Source organism: Carex rostrata, chromosome 15, assembly GCF_964058835.1.
Source record: "Carex rostrata chromosome 15, lpCarRost1.2, whole genome shotgun sequence".
NCBI classification, from domain to species: Eukaryota; Viridiplantae; Streptophyta; class Magnoliopsida; order Poales; family Cyperaceae; genus Carex; species Carex rostrata.
In genome coordinates, this window is record NC_135932.1 from 50,899 (window position 1) to 69,536 (window position 18,638).

At 32.3% G+C, this 18,638-nt stretch overlaps 1 protein-coding gene across 2 annotated transcripts; it reads left to right on the forward strand.

Moving 5' to 3' along the window:
- The first annotated feature begins 10,689 nt into the window (after nt 1-10,689).
- LOC144566513 (NAP1-related protein 2-like) lies at nt 10,690-14,220 on the forward strand. 2 transcript variants are annotated; one of them, XM_078316548.1, is made up of 12 exons: nt 10,690-10,910; nt 11,808-11,930; nt 12,301-12,351; nt 12,418-12,486; nt 12,590-12,703; nt 12,798-12,835; nt 12,937-12,988; nt 13,068-13,124; nt 13,309-13,353; nt 13,431-13,475; nt 13,557-13,598; nt 13,931-14,220. In XM_078316548.1, exons 1-12 carry the CDS (start codon nt 10,827-10,829, stop codon nt 14,015-14,017), a joined length of 807 nt encoding a protein of 268 aa, XP_078172674.1. In that variant the 5' UTR covers nt 10,690-10,826; the 3' UTR covers nt 14,018-14,220. The 2 variants fall into 2 exon arrangements, with proteins under 2 accessions (XP_078172674.1, XP_078172675.1); XM_078316549.1 differs by having other exon boundaries at nt 11,847-11,930.
- Nucleotides 14,221-18,638: the final 4,418 nt, after the last annotated feature.

The window sequence follows — 18,638 nt, forward strand, 5'->3', positions numbered from 1 at the left end:
TGGACTTTGATTGTGCAAATTAATTAATGCTGGTTTAGGCTTTACAAATTATTATTATTATTTTTGATTGACAGCCAGGATGAAAAGAAGAAATTCATTCAATATATACTTACATTTTTATATTTTTCTACTTTACTGCAACAACTTTTAACAATAATATTTTATTTCAAAATTTTAACGACTCTGTGATATTTTTTTTTTATTTTAACACATTCATTAATTATTTTGATTGACTAATATATTTAGATAGCTGAATTTATTTTGTAAAAAATACAAAATAAACCTACAGTGTATTGAATGAATCCGTTAGAAAATAAATACAGAGTTGTTAGAATTTTAAAACAAAAAAAAAATATTATTATAAAAGTTTCTAAAAATCAAAATATACTAAAGGAATAAATTATATTTAGATTGGTGTCATTTGTATTTGACCAATTGTAATTTCGGAGAGTAAAACAAAAAATACCTCATTGGACTCGATCGGTCTATTAATTAATTTCCTAGACGGTGCTGAATGCTGATCATCCACATGCATATACCATTGCCATTGCCATTGCCATTGCCATTGCCATTGCCATTGCCATTGCCACGAAGGCTTAGAAGACAGACGTATATATTTACTAGGTCTTGCATGATGATTAACTTGGTCAAATGAGGGTTTGGAGTTTGTGTTTTTGACTAATATATATAACAATGGACTAGGGGCGAAATTGACAACAAATTAATGGTGGTTGACTAACAATTATCTAGGATTTAGGGTGAAATTAGCTCAGTTTTCTTTCTGAAATCAAGTGTTAATTAATGGATTTCATTTTCTATGTATGTTTCTGATCTAATTGATACAACAAGTAGCCTGAAATGATGGCTAGTAAGTTGATGTGTGCTCCATAAAAATAAACTTATGTAGGGTCAACATATTAAATGAATTGTGACGAGTTAAAATTTGCATGTATATCAAGCCCATGAATTTCATGTGAAATGAGAAATAAAATTAAATTATGATGTTTCAATAATAAAATTAGTATAATGTCTACGTTATGATATATATTTTTCATACGAGTAGAACTAGGGTATATACCTTATGATATATTTTTCACCAAGTTCTTTTGTACGCTTGACTCAAAAACTTATCAGATTTACTTTACAAGAGATGCGTTTACATGTCAAATTTATAAATTTTTGAACTAATTTAGTATAATGTCAAACAATAAGAATAAAATAAATAAGTTAATTTTAAAGCAAACAATAAGAATAAAATAAACAAAGGAAAAAAAAAATACAGTTAATTTTAAAAAAATGCGAGCAATTCTAATGCTACACAAAAAACACCCTAGATGAATCCTAAATTCCTACTTGTAGAACAAGGGTGAAACCAAAGGTGAATAACCAAGCTTGTTCTCCAATGAACTGAAAGGAAGCTGAATGGGCCGTTAGGCCCCATTCTTCAAATACCGTAGAGAGGGATACCTCTCAATTTTGCTATTGTATTTAGGTAACAAAATTGAGTGGTGCAGTGTAGGGCTGGCAAAAAAATTCGAGGTTCGTGATTCGATTCGGGTTTGATTCGGGTTTGATTCAAGTTTAATTCGATTCGAAATGGGTTCGAATTGAAACGAACCAAACCAGGTTCGGTTCGGAATTAATTCAAACCAAACCCAAACCTAGCCTGGTTCGATCGAAATGGGTTCGATCATTTTTATGGTTCGAATCTCATAATAACATCGGCCGTCCATTTACCTGATGAAATTAAAATCTAAGATAGAGAGTCATAATTTAACTTAGCCGACACTCTCTCGCTCTCAAATCTCAATAACCTAGTTCTCTCTCCAACTCTCCCTAACTCACTCTCCCTCTAGCTCTAAAATCTAGCTGACACTCTCGGCGACTGGCTGTCTCTCCGGCTGTCACTCCTCTCTCCGGACTAGATTACTGTCTCTCCTCTCTCTTCGGTCGTCTCTCATAGTTCATACCAGGAAAGCCGTCTCTGATGTATTTTTTCATGAACAATTTTTCAACTTAAAAACACTCATTTCATAGTTCATACCGGTAAAAAGAAGTCATGTGAATTGTCTTGCAAGAAAAAATTAATGTATAAACTACCGGTATAACTAGGACTGCTAAAAAATAATTTAGTTCGTGATTCGATTCGGGTTCGATTCGAAAAATGTGTAGTTCGAAATGGGTTCGGTTCGAAACAAATCAAACCAGGTTCGGTTCGAAACGAATCAAATCAGGTTCGGTTCGAAATTAATTCAAACCAAACTCAAACCTAAGGTAAGTTCGGTTCGGTTCGGTTCAGTTCGGTTCGTTGCCACCCCTAGTGCAGTGTCTCCATCTCTTTTGCCATTGGGGCTCTTTAAGGACCCTGTTTCACATAGAAAAATAAAGATAACAATGAATTACAAAGAAAAAATTGTGCCACCGTAAACATATGTAAGTGTTCGCCATAGACTAAAGTTTAATACAATTTGTGAATTTTGAGACTAACAACATACTATATGAAATGTTTTTGTGTTCTATATAAGTTACAAACTATAATCTTTTCATTGTTCCATTAACAAGTAATGTCTTGTTGGTTTCTTATAAAACATCAAATTAAATTATATTATGAATTATTTGATATTCACCTAAATTATTCTTAATTAAAAAATGTGGCATGTAATAGGCAACAATAAAAAAAAGTGAGTATAAACTATTGGTTGAAGTTGAAATTTTTTGTATTAGAAAAACACCTATTTTTATTATATTTAATAAGATCTACTAGTTAAAATTTTTATTTTATTTTACTAATATTTTGAATATTTAATTTTTTTTATATGAACCTGAGAAGAACTTAATTCTTTTTTTGCTTGTTGGATAGTTTATACTTAAGTTAGGCTTAATCTACTTAAAAAAAAATCGAAATGTGATGTGATTGGGAAGTTTTGACTTGGTCCTTCTTTGAAACTCGATTTAATAATTACATACCATATATTTCAAGAAAATTCTTTATTTCGATTTTCTTTAAGATCTTATTTTATGATATAAATTTATTTGTTAAATTATTTGAGACAAAAGTTTGTTGAACTCAATATAATTTGTTGCCAGTTTGAATGACAGCACAAATATCTCTATTTTTGCTAGGTTTTGCAATTGAAAAGGAAGCAAAGCCAGCCGTAAAACAGAGTTGGAGAATATTTTGGCTTTATAAATTGCCCTGTGTTGTGTCTAATGCATTATTAATTTCTGTTAGGACTTAGGAGTGTTAATTCATGATCTATATATATAGCCCGATGGATTAATCGATATCTTTTGACCTTATCCGTTTAAACACTAGATGATAGATTACTGGTTTGTAATGGTATATAATTAAGTTTTTGACCTTGATGGTTCGGGTACCATTATATATGACCACACCCACTTACCTCTGTCTGCTAAGTAATTAAAATAGATGTAGTGGGAATGGGAATGGGAATTGAGTAGTTTTTTGTGAAAAATGAGAACCAAAACCAACTCTATCACCAATCATATATAGCTAATAGAAAAATAGAAATCATTATTTTCCAGATTTGGTTGGTCCTGTCAGGTCATTTTCCAAATAGTTCTGACTTGTTATATATATGTGCATGTTGATGTAAACCTAATTATATATATATATTCTGACCATTTTTTAGTCGGGTGGATTGTAACCCACGGCCGCTTAGACGTTTGGTATACTGGGAAAAAAACAATGAGTAAAGTACGTGGTTTGTTCAGTTTAACAACCAAATTTTGTGAAAGGGATTTAACTGAATTTTTCTTTTGAATCTGTAGTAGGGTATTTGAACTGTTTAGATAAATGCTGCTTGGTGCTATTTTTCTTAATTTCAATTCACAATTTTTTTTTTAATTTGTTTGCATTAGGTCATACTGATTCACTGTGTGCAAATCTCGCACAATTTACTACATTTGCTATATATCATAGTGAATGCGGATACAATATAATATATATTTCCATTTAATTAATATTTATATTTCTGTTACGTTTAAATAAGTTAATGCATCGACTGATTGTTTTGATAACTTCTGAATTATATTCGAACATATCTTTGTGCATGCATGTGTTTGGATATATGATGAGGACGAATGGAGTGCGGAACCATATATTTCCTAGAAATTAAATTGACGACAATATATATATATAGGGCCTGTTGCAGTATTTGTGAGCAACACCAACTTTTAAAAAATTAAATCTAACTGAAGTATACTTTATTTATTTCTTTCTTTTATATTTTTACCTGTACTTCGTGGAGCTTCTTTGTAAGAAAGTTGTTATTCTATAATATCTTATGGACGTAAATTTTTTTGTTGTTGTCGATTGTACCAAAAAAAGTGTTATAATACAATAACTAAAAATAAGATATGATTGAAATAATCTAAGCCGTTGAGAAGATTTGAATGGTTGAGATGGGAGAAAAGTAGAGTCTTGCTTTTCGCTATGATAGCAAATGTACCCAAAAAAGTGTTATAATACAATAACTAAAAAGAAGATATGATTGAAATAATATAAGCCATTGAGATGGGAGAAAAGCAGCAGATATGAATCTAGGCTATGTACCAGTACCAGCCTACCAGGTGATGTGATGCCACGTTAATTTCCAAAAAGGAAATTTGAATATTCACTTTTATTCTTGGGTCAGAACAGTTGTGGACTCATATCAAATATAGAAATAAAATATTTTTAATATTATAAGTTTTACCAAAAATATATATTTTGAGTTTTGATATACATCAGGCAGAGACGAGACGTAGAATATAATTTAGTATTCATATTCAACTACATATATGATGCTGAAATTCTATTTAGTATTTATGTTTTATTTCATAATTTCACATTTCTTCTTTTCTTTAAAAAAAATCTGGTAAAAGTTAATAAATATATCATGACATATAATATATTTAATATTAAAATTTAGACATATATGCATCCAAATAAGAATGCATAAATGGGTGCACATGATCAGAAATTTCAGTTGAGAATCAATATAATTTTGACCTAATTTGTAATACTAATTAGAGGTAAAACAATTTTTTTTAATAATTTAATTAGAATTAATATGAAATTGCAATTAAGAAGGAATGACATATTTTTAAAATCTGAACAGCCACAAGTTGCAATTAAGAAGAAATGCTTTAAATCCAATAATTAGTCTTATTCAGATTTAATTAACAAGGCATATATATAAACCTAATAATATGGTTGAACGTGCAGGGATGAAAGTGTAGACCAATATTAATTAACGGGCTGCAAATTAAATAAACTGTGTTCTTTCTAGTAGTAGTGAGCACAGATAAAATCAAAATATGGGTATATGGGTCCGGCCTATGCTGGTACGGAAGCTTCTCAGGGTCCATTTTTCTGAAAGTAATAGAGATCCTGAAATAAAAATATTGAGAAAATTAAAAAAAAATATTGATTAGTACTTGAGCAAAATAATAATCTTATCTCGGAACAAAAAAGCAAAAATATCACCGTAGAGTACTTAAAAATGTATACCTCTGAGAACGGACTGCCGGTACGCAGTGCTTTGCCACGTCAGCACCATTTCCACTCAGCACAAGCACTGCTCTGTTGAAGAATAGGAAAAACAAAACATTTTTATTACTTTGTCAAATTATCAATCATGATAATATACTCTACAAATATAATGTAATTACTTTGTGTATACAATAACTAAAACGTATTAAACTAAATATTAGATTAGTAATAATTGGACAAGTTACACATGTTATTAAAATAATAACATTAGGAATTTTTAATAATAAGTTAACTTTCGAAACTGCATTTCGACCGATTTAAAACAATTAGAGTTAAGTTAAAATAAATCAAATAGATAAGTAATTGTGATATACTAATAGGTAAGACACGTTTAAAATTACCGTAGTTCACGAATAATTATTTTTGCAAATATTCCGACATTAGAATTTTTACAAGCAATTTATCTTCAAATTAAATTATTAAAACTATAAATTATTTAGAATTAAAATTAGGATAATTTAATCAAGGTGAATGATCAATATCTGACGAACTTATAAATTAAGATTTATGCTAAGCTCAATGGCATGAAAGTAAATAATTAATATATGACTAATTGGTTCGGTCAGACTGACTGAATCGGTAATTTTTATAAAACCGAAATAATCGAGAATTTGACTTACACACTAATTAGGGTGAGTGTTAGAATAATTTAGCGTAGATTTTAACTAGTTTAAATTACGTCATCACAGATCAGCAGATCCCGTACAAGTCCGATCCTTGGACTGATCCGACTAACCAGCAGTTCGGAGCATATGCGGAGCACACTGATTTCGCTGAGGGTTAGCCACAGAGACTCCAGCCCTACAGGTGTGTGATATCTGAATTATTCTTTTTGTGAGCGTACTCTTACCGATCGATCCATCTGACCTGACATCCGCACTTTATTTTAAGTAGTTGCATTAAAACTGTAGAGCATGTTTATCCTTTCTGTACGGTAGGTAGAATTGCATAAATCCTGAAAAACCCGAATTTACTGTATTTTAAGAGTAGAGTAATTAAATAATATTATATATATTATTAGAATATTGGGTTATTAGTTTGTCTTCTTCTCGTAGAAGACAATATATTATTATTATTTTACGTGCGTACGCATGCATTGGTGAGAGCTGAGCAAGGCCGAGTGACTTTGTTCCGTCTTGTGTCACTTGGCATAGGACGGGCCGCATCCACTGAGCCGAGGTGTCACTTGATTCCCGGATGGCCATTAGGATTATACTATATATATACACTTTGATATATATACCCTTTTTCGATCATTTTATTTTATTTCTACGTGAGCAGTTTCGATCTCGAGTTATGTGGCACGGACGATTCGGGATGCTTCCCACGCCTACATTAGGAGCTACATGCCTAGAACGGGTTACCCACCACGGTTTCGATCTCGAGTTCCGTGGTGGCATTTTTATTACTTGAGACTGCACAGTTCCGATCTCGAGTTCTATGTAGGTCTGTTTTATGCTACCGCATGGATACGATCTCGAGTTCCACAGCGGATTTGGTCTGCATGGTTCCGATCTCGAGTTCCGTGGCAGAATGAGTGCACAGTTCCGATCTCGAGTTCTGTGGCACTGGTGATGACATTCTTACGACTTGCATTGTATGATTTCTCCTATTGAATATGTTTGGCTTATGAATCGTCTAGGTGAGATGATACACTGGATTTTGATATACCCATCGGCTAGTGTGCTATTATCTTGTGGGCAATGCTGGATGTCACTAGGCAACGTGTATCATCGCTCTCTGAACACAGTCTTTGGAATATATTATTCGGATCTTTTGATCCTATTGGCACGACACGGGGTGATTTATTTAATCCATATTATTATTATATTTGGGCACACAGTGCTAGGGGTACTGGACTCCGACTTGATTTTATCCGTTATGATATTTTGACTTTGGGTTTATTTTGCATGTTGGCATAATAGATTAATTGCATCATGGCATTAATTAAAAGTATTGTAAATTCTATTAGTTATTAATATAGGTTCATACTTGGGCATATTTTAAATTATATTCATAACTGCACGTGAGTTTATAAACAAAAGTACTTTGACCGTAGAGGATCCCTGAGGGGATAATTCTGGGTCACATACTGGGCGATTCATTGCTCACCCACATGTTGTTTTGTGGGTTTTAGGTACAACATCTGGTGATCTGCAGCAGGAGTTGTCAGGAGCTGTTCTCGATGGCCACACCGCTTGATTAGCTAGAGTTAGGCTTTTGATTAGGTTTACGAGTCCTGTATTTCTTGTGTTATATATACGGGCTCGATAGATCATGTATCCCCTTCTGTAGTTGATGATTATTTTGGATCCGAGATGGATCAAACTTTAAGATGTGTATGTGTATGTTTATTATTATGCTTCCGCTACTTTTGTTTATTATGTTTATGATTAGCCTTGCGTGCTTAATGATTAATTAAGCATGAGGCGAGGTTGATCACGCCTTAATCCTGAATTCCTGGTTTGGGGTGTGACAGATCCATTACAAAGTTTGGCAAAAATAAGAAGAAATGAAATAAAGAAATGATTACACCCTTTATCAAATCAAAAACCTCAATCTTGTCGAAATCTTGCTCGGATCTTCTTCTTCTCCTTCCTTGAAAAGCCTTCGGAACTTCGAGAATTTCTGCATATTTTCTGCTGTATTTTATGGAAATAGACATGCACCAAGAGATGATGAGAGAGATGAGATTGATGCCTTGAATGGGAATGAACCCCCTCTTTGATAGCCAAAGACTATGCCCAATTTAGAGGCTAGAATATGGGGTTAGTGGGTTCTATTTTTGCATTGTTTTTCAGACTGTCATGTCTAAATTTGGCTCTTAAAACGCATCCTTGGTGCCCCAGAAATAGAAAAATTGTGAAAACGTGTAATTCTGGCTGTCTGCGGGTCCAGTACGTCCGTACTGGTGGTGAGTGCGGGTGGTCTGATCCGCACTGGCTCCAACTTTCCTTATTTAACTTTCTGAAAATTTCTGCGTATCTCTCTGAGTGCGTCCGCACTGTCCTTGGAATCTTCTCTTTCCCTGAAGAATCTGAAACTTGCAAAAATAGGTTAAGTACTAAGTGCGGATGGGTCGACCTGCACTGGCTGTGACTGCGGATGCATTAGGCTCGGACTTTTTCTGTGAAGTGCTGAGATGCTGGAAATTCGTCTAAGTGTTGAGTGCGTCCGCACTGGCATGAGTGCGTCCTCATTGGGAGCCTTTTTCTTCATTTTTGTCGTTTCCTGCAGTCTAAAGTCAAGCAAACGCAGTAACTTGATTCTAGGTGTATTCTATTCACTTTAAAATTACTACCAATAAAAAATTAACTTTAAAATTTAACGGCAGAGATGCGTAAATTCAAAAGATAACTTTTTGAGTTAATGCTGACGATGCTGACTCCACCGGTAGGGGTGTTCAAACGGTTCGGTTTAATCGGTTTTGGACCGAACCGAATTAGTTCAGTTTAAACGGTTCGGTTATTTTGGTTTATTGGATCGGTTCGGTTGGCTTTTCAAAATCGAATTATAACTTCGGTTCGGTTCGATTTGAAAATTTTCAAAACCGAAATAACCGAACCGACCGAACTTTCATATAATATGAATTTGATCGGAACCACCCGGTTTATTTCTTAATCAATTGCTTTAAATACTTGGTTTATTTCTAAATAACTTAGTTTATTTCTTGAGAAAAAGTTATTGTCCACATAAGACTGTCCACGGTTTGTCCACAGCACAACACCTTATCCATTTTAACTTGTTTTAACGGACTCCGGTCCGGACTGTTACTTTATCTGATTTTCATTTACATCATTTATGGTAACCTTTAATCCCAATCCCCTCTCACGCTCTCCCTCTCCTTCAGTAGAGATGTCCTCCCTCATCTCACGTGCTCTCCCTCTCCTTTCACCCTGCATTGTGCCCTTCAAATCCTCTCTCTGTCCTCTTCTTTTTGTGACTCTCCAATCCTGCTCCTCGCTCACAAATTCCAAACAACCGCTACCACATCAAGTTCTTCCACCAGATCTAAATCCGATGACTATGATGAGATGAGACGAGCGATCAGCTCCAAGTCCATTGTTTGATCAGGCAACCGTGTCATCGTTGTGCCATTGTTTGATCAGGCAACCGTGTCATTGCTGAACCGGTGGATCAACTGATTTTTGTGTGGTGAACAGATTTTTGTTGAATAGATGATGGATGTATGTATAGATTTAGAAATTTTACAGTATACATGGTATTATTTTATGGTTTATATTTAGAAATTTTACAGTATACATGGTATTATTTTATGGTTTATCTTTAGAAATTTTACAGTATACATGGTATTATTTTATGGTTTATATTTTAAAAATTTACAGTATACATGATTCTTTGCAGGTTGTAGTTTAAGCTGAAATGTAGCATTTTTTACATTTTATCTTACAGTATCATGATATTATTTTATAGTTTAGATTTAGAAATTTTACAGTATACAAGATTCAATTTTACAGTATACAAAATTCAATCGAAAATTTTACTGTATACAAGATTCAATTTTACAGTATACAAGATTCAACCCAGTGCAGACGCTAATAACTAACTCTAACTGCTAATAACCGCTAATAACTGCTAATAACTAACTCTAACTGCCAACAACTTCCTATAACTGCTAATAACTAACTCTAACTGCCAATAACTTCCTATAACTGCAATTTCCGAAAGTACATTTCTTTTCTCATTGCCATCTTTTTCTAACTATCATGGGATCACTTCAAATAGTTGCTGGATGTTTTGTGATTAACTGATATATTTTATGTGATATATTGTATAATTATACAGCATGCAGAAGTAATTTTACAGTATTCGCACAAGTCAAAGCTGTGGACAAATGGTGGACAAAAGACTGTGGACAATTAGACGCTTCCTTATTTCTTAATACTCCGGTTTATTTCTTAATATATTTTGGTTTATTATAAATCAATTGTTTTAAATAAAAAAATTAATATATTTCGGTTTGAACCGAACAAACCGAAATAAAACTTCGATTCGGTTCGGTTCGGTTGCAATGCTAATTCGGTTCGGTTCGGTTTTATTTTTAAAACCGAATTATAACTTTGGTTTGCCAAGTTCGGTTCGGTTTCAACCGAACCGAACCGATGAACACCCCTATCAGGACCACCGGTCACCCCATTCTATTTCTCACCGATACACAAACAGTAGAGGCACACTTCCTTCCGTCTCGCTCGCTCGCACGCGTATCATTTGATCGAATCCGAGAATTATCTCTCGCGTCTCGTCGAATATGGTTAAATTCGGAGAGAGAGGCATTTCCGAGGCTTTGCTACTAGCCGTGAAGTTCCAGACAATTCAAGTTGAGCTCGAGAGGGTACGAATTAATTATTCTGAATTTTTCTCGTTTTTGTGTGAATTAATGGGGGAATTATTGTTCTTGGGATAGATAATGTGGGCTTAGCTGTTGTCTCGGTGATTTCTTGAATGTTTAGCTATGTAGTTATTAGTCTTTTATATGTGAATTGTTACTGCGTGGCAAATTCTTGCGGTAATTTTGTCATCGAATAATGCTATGGTAGCTTGTATGAATTTGAGTGACATTGAAGCATATGTTAGTTTTACTTTTTATTGAGAATAGTAATTTGTGGAGTAGATAATAGTTAGTTTTACTTTTTACTCAGATCAGTTTTCTAATTTGATCACATGATCTTGTTGTCTTAAGTCGTCTTTAGAAATATAGACCATCCTTTATTTGTATTTAGAAACTTCTGTTTATGGAAGATTATAGTAAGTTAGTAATTTTTATTAATTTAAAATGATGTTGAGTTAAAATTATAGAGTCATGATACAATTATTTGCAATCTTGAAGTTTCTTTAATTAAACTCTACACTCAACCAAAACAACATGTGTTTGTTTCTCTTAATAAATTAATGGAACCACCCTTTTGATTAGAAGTTACAGATATAGTAGCTCGGTTACAGTTCCAGAAAAATAGATTACTTTTATTTTCTTTATTTACCTTTTAAATCATCACAAGTATTACTTTTTGTATTTAACCAATATACTTTCTCTTAGTTCATGTTTTTCCAAATTAAGGTGGATTGTTCTGTTGTAAAATGATGGCGGAATATAGACGAGCGAAACAAACAATTATAATGTGGCAAATTTCTATTAACTGATTTCTATTTATCTTTGATATTATAGTTTATATTTGGAAAAACATTCACTAATCTAGTGGAATTGTCATTAATTGCTGTGTTGTGTAAATAGCTAAAACTGGAATTAAGTTATGAAATCCTGGAGGTGCAGAAAAAGTTCAATGAGATGTGCAAACCTCTCTATGCTCAGAGAAACGAAGCTATTAGATCAGCTGGAGAATTCTGGCCAACTGTGGTAAATACTTCCATCTTCATTTATCTATTCAAAAGAATATAAGGGTTATTCAATTTGGGATCCACATTTGTAATGTGTATTATTTTCTTTTTCATGAACAGGGTATTTGACATTACTCCTCGCCTAAATTGAATACTGTTCATTAGTATAGACAAATTAGGAGTACAAGTATAAATAAAGAGTTGAATGGGCTGGCAGTATAAACTTTAATAATTTGAGCATTAGGTAGCAAAAATCATAATTTTTGGTTGTCAAATTCAAGAAAAACATGCTTCAGGGTTGGTTCTGTAATTAATTCCTCTAGCCTTCAGGATTAATTAATTAATTAATATGTTTATATTTTTTATTGTTTTGTTTTTTTCTTGTGCAGCTTCGTAGACATCCTACTCTCGGCAAACTTTTAAGCAAAAAGGATCAAAAGGTATCGATTGACACACTAAGTCTATCTAAACTATAATTAATACTTGAATTTGATTATTTTGTACAGATACTGAAACACATGGTCTCACTAGAAGTTGAAGTGCTGGAAGATGGGAAATCTCACTCAATCACCTTTGTATGTTAGCCCTCATTTAATTTCTGAATTATAGCAGTCAATCTTTAGTCTTTTGTCTGCATTTACTTATTTTATTATTTTTTCTTCTTTTCTTACTTTATAGTACTTCTCTCCAAATTCATACTTTGAGGATGAAAAGCTTATAAAGATCTATTGCATCGATGAAAAGAATAATCTTAACATAATATGCCAGCCAATTAAGTGGAAGAAGGGCAAGGTTGGTACCTATGTAAAATTTTACCTTATTATTTCTACGTTTGTTAATTAATTTACATTTCAATGTAACATTTTCATTTGAGTTTTTTGTTCAGGGTACTATTCTTGATGATGGCCATGACATGGGGGGAAGGTTCTCTACTTATTGTCATTTGCTTTATAAATCATGATCTGAATTTCGGTGATAAGTCTTTCTTTACACTGTAGACCTTATTTTTTTATTTTCTAATGCAGTTTCTTCAATTGGTTTAGTGAGGCTGTGCGGGATGATGGACAGGTGGATGAGGTACATTAATTGAAAAGGCCACAGTAAAATTTGGATTTTATTGTCGAAACTATTTTATATCTGAATTTTGTATGTGTAGATTGATGAAGCTATAAAGGATGATCTGTGGCAGGACCCTTTCAGATACTATAAATATGTTAGTTTTACTGTCTCACTTCTTGTGTTACAATTTTTTTCTGCTCAAGTGATTTGTCCATCTGTATGTTTTACTACTTTTTCATTATCTTTCATAAATGCATTATGATTGTATGGAGGAAGGGAAAAGATCATACATTTTTTTACTAGCTTTATGCTTCTCTAAATGCATTATGATTATTTAGGAGGTCAATACAATGAGCTCGTCTAGTGAAGAGGAAAATGAAGAGGTATACACCTACGGTTAAATATTTTATATTTTATTTTACCATCTTTATGTTTCTCTAAATACATTATGATTACGTAGGAGGTCAATAAAATGAGCTCGTCTAGTGAAGAGAAAACTGAAGAGGTATAAACTTATTCTTAAATATCTTTCATATTATTTTACTTGCTTTATGAATGCTTGTCTAAATGCATTATGATTACGTAGGAGGTGATTGATGCAATGGACTTGTCTTGTGAAGAAGAAGAGGTATAGATATCTATTCTTAAATATGTTATATTTTATTTTACTAGCTTCATGTTTCTCTAGATAAAAATTATAATTGCATAGGATACCAATTCAGTAGACTTGTATCATCAAGGGGAACATGAAGACACCAACGCTTCAAGTACCTTGTAATATTTTCGTTTCCTAGTTGACAACCTAGACATATTATCTTTTAAAATGAATTTGAGCTGAGAATTTAATGAAATTAAGGGCCTTAAAAGGTGTCCTGTAACTCATGGCCTAAGACTAAGAAAACCTTGTACCAATTAATATGTCATTTACATATAATCTTTTACTGGGTTTCAATTTTCAAGGTACTTGATCATGAAGAGGTCAGTGACATTGGGGACGGAGATGAAAACAGTGGTGATACCGCTACCAATGCGGACGAAGAGAATTAATAGGAATAATAGGATTCTTATTTTCTTTGTTGTAGCGTTAGCTGTGCATTTGAAAATATTAGAGAGAGTTCTGGAGGAAACTAACCAACAGCATTAGATAGTATCTAGCACAGGTATAAATTGTTTATAGTTCTCTGGTCTTCACAGTGGATTCTCACATGATCTGTGAATATTTTTTTGCTAATAAAATTTGTGGGGATTGGTTTATGTTTTGTCTGAATGCCTTGTGCATTTTGTGGGATGTAACTTGCAGGATCTTTTGCCCAAATGGCCAAATCCCTTGTTATTTTTCTTTTTTTTAATTTGCTGAAAATTGGGTGTCTCCTGTTCTGTGAATTGGTTCTAGCTACTTGGCGAAACTTTAGATTAGTTATAAACATACCAGAGCATGATTCCAGAACAAAAATTATATTTATGACACTCCTTAATGCATCTGACAGAAAGATAGAATCTCTATTATATTAGATCTCTTTTTGCAAATGATCGATAGGTACGTGTGCTATGCAAGAGCCAGTACAACTGTATAAGATTGTTTGACTGGTGGTTTGCTTTCAACTATATGAAATTATAATTACTGTTCCTTTGGAGTGTTGCAAAAGTAAAATCTATTAATAATTACTCGATCCCATTTATAAGCATTATCAAAGATTGAAACCAACATAAAAAGTCAACAAACAAACAAAAAATTTGATCAGAAATCGGATTCCCCCGGAGCTTGAACCCAATACGATGTCCAATAAGCCTTATCAGATTCGTGCATAAAAAATTTGAACGATCTAAAATTTTTTCACGGATTCTACTACTACAGGGTCGAATGTAACTGGAAATGACTTGGGAGCCCGAGCCTAGCATTTTCGTTAGGTTTTCGGGTCAATGTTTGGGCTTGTGATTTATGGATAAATTGTGGGCTTAATTATAAAAAGAAAATTGTTAGATTTATAAAATAGAGAAAATGGTTTCTATACTCCTGAAATATTTTTAATTGTCTATTTTTTTCACTAAAATATTTATATTTTTTTATTTTTTTTATTTAGAGTAATTGTTGTCATCCCATCAAAATCTTCAAAGTTATGTAGTTTTCTCATCAATACATAAAAATTATTTATTTTCCCACTAAAAACAAATATCATTTCATATTTCTTTTTTTAAGTCTAATTTTAAATTTCAATTTAAGCTTATTCTTGATCTTTATTTTAAGATGAATGAACTAATTTATCATTTTCTTCAAACAAAAACATTCTTATTGTCCAACTATGATCAATATTTTAAGATGAATGCTAATGTGTATGTTTAGCTGCCGGATTCTATGGATGGAAAGACAGGGTTATTTGTTTAAAAGTTTAAAAATTGAAAAAGCTGGATTATTCTAACCGATCAAATAAAAGTTTATAATTAGATTAAAGAAAGAAAAAATAAGAAAACTTATTTGTTCAAGTGGGAAAATGAGCAATTTATAAGTTTTGATGGGGAATTGTATTTCAGAAGTTTTTTTTATGGATATGACAACAATTATCCCTATAAATTTAGATGCAGAGATATATCCATACAAAAATTGAGATATTTTTAATTATCAAAAGTAAATATTTTCCCCTCAAAAACTTCAAAATTGTGTATTTCTTCCTCTAAAGTTTAAAATTATGTATTTTCCCCTCTAAACTTTTTACTCACAAATTTATCCATTTTATTGTATGTTATATTAAAACTCATTCTAAATTTATATAGAGGAGGGTTCAAATGCCTCCATTTTTTTGTGCCTCCATCATCTCTCCATTTTTAAAAACTTCAATAACTCAAAATTTAAATCTTAAAATTCAAAATAAAACCATTAGATATGAACTACATCATTTTATCTATGCACGTGTAAAAAATTATGGCTTTTCAACTTTGTTTTGTTTGTCATCTTGAGCTTGTAAAAATATATACTAATTTGGATAATTTCTAGACGTTGATTTTTCAACTTATTGATTCATATAAAAGTAAAATCAAAATTTGATAATTTATTATGGGCATATAGAGAAAATAACATAGATCACATCTAACAGTTTTATTTTGACATTTAAGTTTTAAACTTTGAATTATTTAAATTTTTAAAAATAGAAGTATGATGGAGACACAAAAAAGGAGGCATTTGAACCCTCCTCATTTATAAAATACTCATTTTACTCTTTATTAAAAGCATATAAAGCCCATTAAACTAAAATTTGAATCTAAAGAGTTCCTCTACCGTCTAAACTTCATTTAGATATGCACGCACAAGATCAACACGAATCATGATGCGAACACGCATGCATATTGAAGCGACGTGCATAGATCTTAATGCGATGTGCAAGGATCATGATTGCTTTAAGATCCATGTGTGCTAGATCAGCATGAATAAAGAGGCACACAGATCTTAATGCGATACGCCCGGATCGGACGGTAGAGGAATCCTTTATATTCAAATTTGAATTCGATGGGCTTTATATGCTTTTAATAAAGGGTAAAATGGATATTTTAAAAATTTAGAGTGAGTTTTAATATAAAAGACAATAAAATGAGTAAATTTGTGAGTTTTTTAAATTTAGAGGAGAATACGTAATTTTAAAGTTTAGAGGAAGAAATATGTAATTTTGAAATTTTTAAGGGGTATTCGTGAAATTCTCCCTTCCTTTTTCATCTTTCTTCTTATCAAAGCAGGAGAATTACTTGGGGTCCTCAATGAGAACAATACATAACGGATGAAAGTATTTTACTCCTATGTTAATTTGTATTCATTAACAATTGATTTATCTGTATTCTATCATCATCTATATAGAATAATTATTATCCGTATTCTTACTCATTTATTTAGCAAAATGTTTTAATCCAATATTCATATTTATTAGTTATCGAAAAAAATATTAATATTTATTTTATCAAAAATAATACGGATCGGAATAAATGGAAAAAAGGAATATAATTATTGTCCTTGTCCAGCTGTAACTGTAAAGTCTCCAACAAATATTTTTAGGGAGCAGATCACCTGCCCCCCGGGGTGCAGGATTTTTCTGCCCCCTCAGTCACTGTGGGGTGGGGTCGGGTTTAGGGTGGGTGGGACCGAGTTTAGGGTTTAGAGTTTAGGAGGCCCACTAACAGTGACTCTGGGGGCAGGAGATTCGATCCCATATTGGGAGCAGATCACCTGCATCACGAACTTATCCTTTTCAACTTGTTGACTGTTTTCTACATGCATGGTTGATGGTTCCAACTTCCAACTTCCAACAATTCCTTTCCCGGTGTTTATCAGCCGAAAGGACGGCTGTCGGTAGAATTAATTAGCTAGGTTGACAATCATATTAACTGCAGTTGGACTTACCAGCGGCTTAATTAATAATTAATTTAGGGTCGCCTCAATCTCGTCATATAAATATATATATATTATGTGTTATGTCCATCCTATCCTCTGCACCAGCACCACACACTGCACAGTCTGCACTCTGCACTGCAGAAGATGACACTATCAGCCTCAATTTTTTTTTTTTTTTTTTTTTTTTTTTTGAAATACTGATAGGGGCAAAACGTCATTTTTGAAGTTGTACCGACCGACAGGGAGGATGGTATAGCCGTAGTATCTCACTATCTCTTAGTTCAATGCAAAATGCGCTATCAACCATGTTAATTATTTCTAAATATAATTTTCCATTTATATTAACAATTATGTACATTTTATTATAATATACGTAATTAAATTAATCTTTCGTAAATAAATATTAATTTGTCTAATATAAATGTTACAATTTAGTCTATCACATACATTTGTTATTATTTCATTGTCCATCATAAGTTTATAACCATAAGAGGCAACACAAATGTCCATATAGGTGGAAGTAAGGTTCTAAATTATATTTTATATTTCTACTAATTATTAACATTATATAAAGTCTCATAGATCAATAAGTAACACAAAAATAATTAAAGAATTAGAATATTCATATTGAACCAGTACAAAGTCCAAATTACTATTTATAATATCTCTAATAATATCATAATCTATCTATCTTTTCCATTCCAAATAACCTAAACATCAGGGTATATATACATTATATATTTTTTCTATTAAAAAAACATAAACATTATGGAATAAACTATCTATCTTTTTATATTTAAAAGTAAAATTAATTTGGACCTTGAAAAAATTGATCTTTAAAATTAATTTTCAATCTGGGCCTTTATATAAAACTTATGTAGCATAGCGTGTAGCGCAGATAGCGGACCGCTATTACCGCTATAGTGATTGTAGCTGAAATAGTGCACTTTTATTCCATAGTGTAGCGTTCAAGGTCCGAAAATACTATTGCATTGCTATAGCACACTATTTAGAACACTGGATGAGAGAGATAGAGATAGAGATAAAGGGGTTAAGTGAAGTCATCCTATAATTTTGTTTTTTTTGGGGGGGCAAAAGTTAATACTATTAGTTCCTCTCGAGAGTTTGTAACATGACACTACTTGTGTCCGTATTAACGAAATATGAGGCATGACTTCCTATGTTTCTCTTTCAAAAAAAAAAAAAATCCTCTCAATAGTATTCTGATATGCACTCCAACATGTGCAATGCGTATGTATTTGTTGTCATAATTTCTTACGGTTCAATATTCGAGTT